This window comes from Solanum tuberosum, unplaced genomic scaffold, assembly GCF_000226075.1.
Source record: "Solanum tuberosum cultivar DM 1-3 516 R44 unplaced genomic scaffold, SolTub_3.0 scf00285, whole genome shotgun sequence".
Classification (NCBI taxonomy): Eukaryota; Viridiplantae; Streptophyta; class Magnoliopsida; order Solanales; family Solanaceae; genus Solanum; species Solanum tuberosum.
In genome coordinates this window covers 307,751-311,728 of record NW_006239208.1, presented here as the reverse complement: position 1 = coordinate 311,728, position 3,978 = coordinate 307,751, and the positions used below count along the sequence as shown (strand labels likewise).

Here is a 3,978-nt window from a genome sequence, read left to right as displayed (position 1 = left end):
TTAATGACTTTTAGACTTCCTAAGATTAATTCCTAATTAAATATCTAATTTATTAATAATTATCATCTATAATCTATAAAAGAAAAAATTAAAAAAAGTCTATACCTAAATTGCTATACTTTTCCTCTTCTCATAACTTTTTCCTTTAATATAATTTATGTGGATAAAGTATTATCCTTTATGATAACTAACGAAATTTAATAATTTGAAGGGTGCAAATTGCAAAATGGAGACGCACACATTGATAATGTCCTCTTGATTATTATTAAAGAATGACTCTAGCTTCACAAATTTAAATTCATTGATGCTTAATTACGTGATAAGAACTTTAGTTGTTTTTTCTACATAGTTTGCTAACGTTAATTTTCTTTTTCATATTCTTCATTTAGTTACTATTATTTTCTAATTACTTATTCAACTTTTATACTCTTAATATTCATAACTCTCATCTTTTCATATTCATAACCTCTAATTATTTAAACTAGCACTTTAAGATATCTTTTGATATTCCTTCTATTCTATCTATATAAATTCAACTTCTTTATCTCATGAAATCCCTACCAAGATTATTAGGCTATTATTATTTTTATTCTATAGTTAAAGTAGATGAAGAAGACTCTTGAATTTTGTATAGGATATGGAAGGAATCGATAAGAACTCGGAGAGTTATGTACTAATTTTGTACTTTTTTTTTCATCTATATATGTATCAATCTTATAAGAATAATGTCTACCTTGTATTTTTTCTTAAATCTGTTTCTTTTTGTCTTTTTTTTCTTCTCTAATAGACTTCTTAATTTAGTTTTCTATGAATGTTTTATTGTCGTAAGTCTTTATACTTATTTTGTAATTGTTGCATTTTATTGTTCATTACAATTTTACATATATATATTTTCATGAAATTTTAGTCATTCTAATGTATCTATAAAAATTCACATGAAAACTTGCTCAGAAACTAGTATATATATATATACCATGCAATTTTTTTTGGGAGAAAGAAGAACCCGGCCCCTTGCGAAAATTGCTCTATCAACTGTCCAATCCACTGATCCAGAGTGAAGACAAAATTTGAATGTAATTTACTAAAATCTCTACCAACGTTTTTCTTATTGAATGAATTTTCTTCAAATTGATTTTGCTTGGTTTAATTTGTTATGATTTTTGAATAATGTATCATTTAATTTAAAAGTAATAATTTTATGTTAAACTTATGAGTATTTATTATAGGTTTTAAAATTTATGGATATAAACCACCATGTTTCATGTTTTTTTTTTTTTTTTAAATGTGGAATATATTTTTAAAAACTATGATCAAATACATATTGAAACATCAATGCAAACTTCACCTAAAATTAGAAGGAAAAAAAAGCCGTTGCTAAGTAGGAATAGTTCTAATAATTACATCTCTAGTTTTCCTATTTAGAATATGTTTTATTTACATATAAATATATAAACCGTCATAACATAAGTTGCCCAAATTTGATAGTAAAAGGGATATGAAAAGTGCAATATACTGCCTAATCCTACACAATTTAGAATTGTAAGGTAAGTAATCCAAATTCTTTTCAAACTTATTTTTGACATCTATATATACCCTCACAATTTATTAACTAAACATAATACATCATACATCTTTCTATTGATATAATTGATCATGGCTGGTGGGAACTTTATGGGTGCTGATGAAGGGGGTTCTGAGTACCCAGGAAAGTTGACACGTTACGTCGCGCTTACTTGTATTATGGCTGCAATGGGAGGGTTGATCTTTGGTTACGACATTGGAATTTCAGGGGGAGTTACTTCTATGGATCCTTTTCTCAAACTCTTCTTCCCTTCTGTTTATCGTAAAGAGGTTCTCGACACCTCCACCAATCAGTATTGCAAGTTTGACAGCCAGTTGCTTACCCTTTTCACCTCTTCTCTCTACGTGGCTGCTCTCATCGCCTCCTTTGTCGCTTCTTTCGTTAGTAAGAAACACGGCAGAAAAGTGACCATGTTCCTTGGAGGTCTCTTCTTCTTGTTTGGTGCCGTTCTCAATGCTGCTGCAGTCCATATTAGCATGCTCATCTTGGGTCGTATCCTTCTTGGGGTTGGAGTCGGATTTGCTAATCAGTCAGTACCTATTTATTTGTCTGAGATTGCTCCCTACAAGTACAGGGGTACCTTCAATGTTCTGTTCCAATTGGCCATCACCGTCGGGATCTTGATAGCTAATATCGTCAATTTCCTTACTAACAAGATCTCTGCTGGTTGGGGATGGAGGGTCAGCTTAGGAGGTGCAGCCGTGCCAGCACTAGTCATTTTGATTTCGTCTTTCTTTCTCGATGATACTCCCAGTTCGCTGATCCAAAGGGGAAAATCAGAGGAGGCAGAACAACTCTTGAAAAAGATCAGGGGAGTTGACAATGTTGATGCTGAACTGAAGGACCTTGTGGAGGCGAGTGAAGCATCCAAGAAAGTAGAACACCCATGGAAAGTCCTTCTCAGAGTCAGAAAGTACAAACCCCAGTTGATTTTATCGACTCTGATCCCGACATTCCAGCAGCTAACAGGGATTAACGTGGTCATGTTCTATGCTCCCGTGCTTTTTCAAACGCTAGGCTTTAAGGCCAACGCTTCCCTCATGTCCGCTGTCATCACCGGGGCTGTCAATGTGGGTGCAACTTTTATTTCAGTGTATTGTACAGACAGGTACGGAAGGAAGGTGCTTCTCCTCACGGGTGGCGTCCTAATGTGTGTATTCCAAGCATTAGTTGCAGGTCTTATTGGGTGGAAATTCGGAACTACAGGGGTGGTCGCCACTGTTTTGCCTCAGAGCTACGCAATATTAGTGGTTCTGTGCATCTGCGTGTTCGTGGCTGCCTTTGCATTCTCATGGGGTCCATTGGGATGGTTAATTCCGAGTGAGATTTCTCCATTGGAAGTTCGATCTGCAGCACAAAGCGTCACTGTCTCCATGAACATGTTATTCACGTTTGCGGTGGCACAAGTTTTCTTGAAGGTGTTGTGCTGGATGAAGTTTGGGTTGTTCATCTTCTTTGCTGCCTTTGTGTTCATAATGACTCTCTTTGTCTACTTTTACGTGCCGGAAACGAAGAATATACCGATTGAAGAGATGTCCCGAGTGTGGACAGAGCATTGGTACTGGAAGAATTACATGGATGAACAATCACCTGCAAAGGAAGTCGTCTAGAGTACTATTAGGATTACCACATAGTTTATTGTTTTAGTATAGTTATTTTTTAATCTATAGTATAATAATATTCTTTCAGTCTTTTTGATGTTGTGGAATTTCTTAGAATTTGTTAATTTTACATACTTGTGTTCTTTCTTTCTTTATGTGCAATATATTCGAGTTTTTAATTCCTAACTACCTACTGTGATAAAGGAATATTACTAGTTCTGGACACTTGCCTTGTAGCAATATACTTATTACTTAGCATTCATCATTACCTAATATGTAGCAAAAAAAAATTATTACTTGCATCTTATACATATTCTAAAATATTAAATTTATAGCATACAAACATATATATATATATCAATACATAACACCTTTTTATTGTAATAACTAGATTTTGTTGCCCGTGCTATGCACGGGCCCAATAACATAAATGGTATGTTTTGGGGCTAATAACGAAATTTTTTAAGCGATTGTTTGCGTGGATAAAGGAATAAGTTTTTTTATCACAAACCTGTACTTTCTTTGACGCTATTCAAGGCACAATAAGACTACTCACATACAACATTTTTGAACAATTTTATGTTGTCAATTATCACGATTTAATTTTAAGAATCAGTCAAAATTTTTTCTGTTTTTTTAATAAATATTTTAAGTTGTCAATTATCACGATTTATTGTATTTTATACATAATTTTTAACGATAGATTAATTTCAAGAATCAATCGAATTTTTTTAAATGTATTTATTTTTGAAATATTTTATGTTGTCAATTATCATGATTTATAGTATTTTTACG

The 3,978-nt window shown here is 32.9% G+C and overlaps 1 protein-coding gene across 1 annotated transcript; it reads left to right on the top strand.

The window, feature by feature from the left end:
- The first annotated feature begins 1,653 nt into the window (after nucleotides 1–1,653).
- Nucleotides 1,654–3,193, top strand: LOC102589933 (sugar carrier protein C-like). Its single transcript, XM_006358995.2, has one exon. The coding sequence runs from the start codon at nucleotides 1,654–1,656 to the stop codon at nucleotides 3,190–3,192; it is 1,539 nt and encodes a 512-aa protein (XP_006359057.1). The 3' UTR covers nucleotide 3,193.
- The last annotated feature ends 785 nt before the right edge of the window (nucleotides 3,194–3,978 follow it).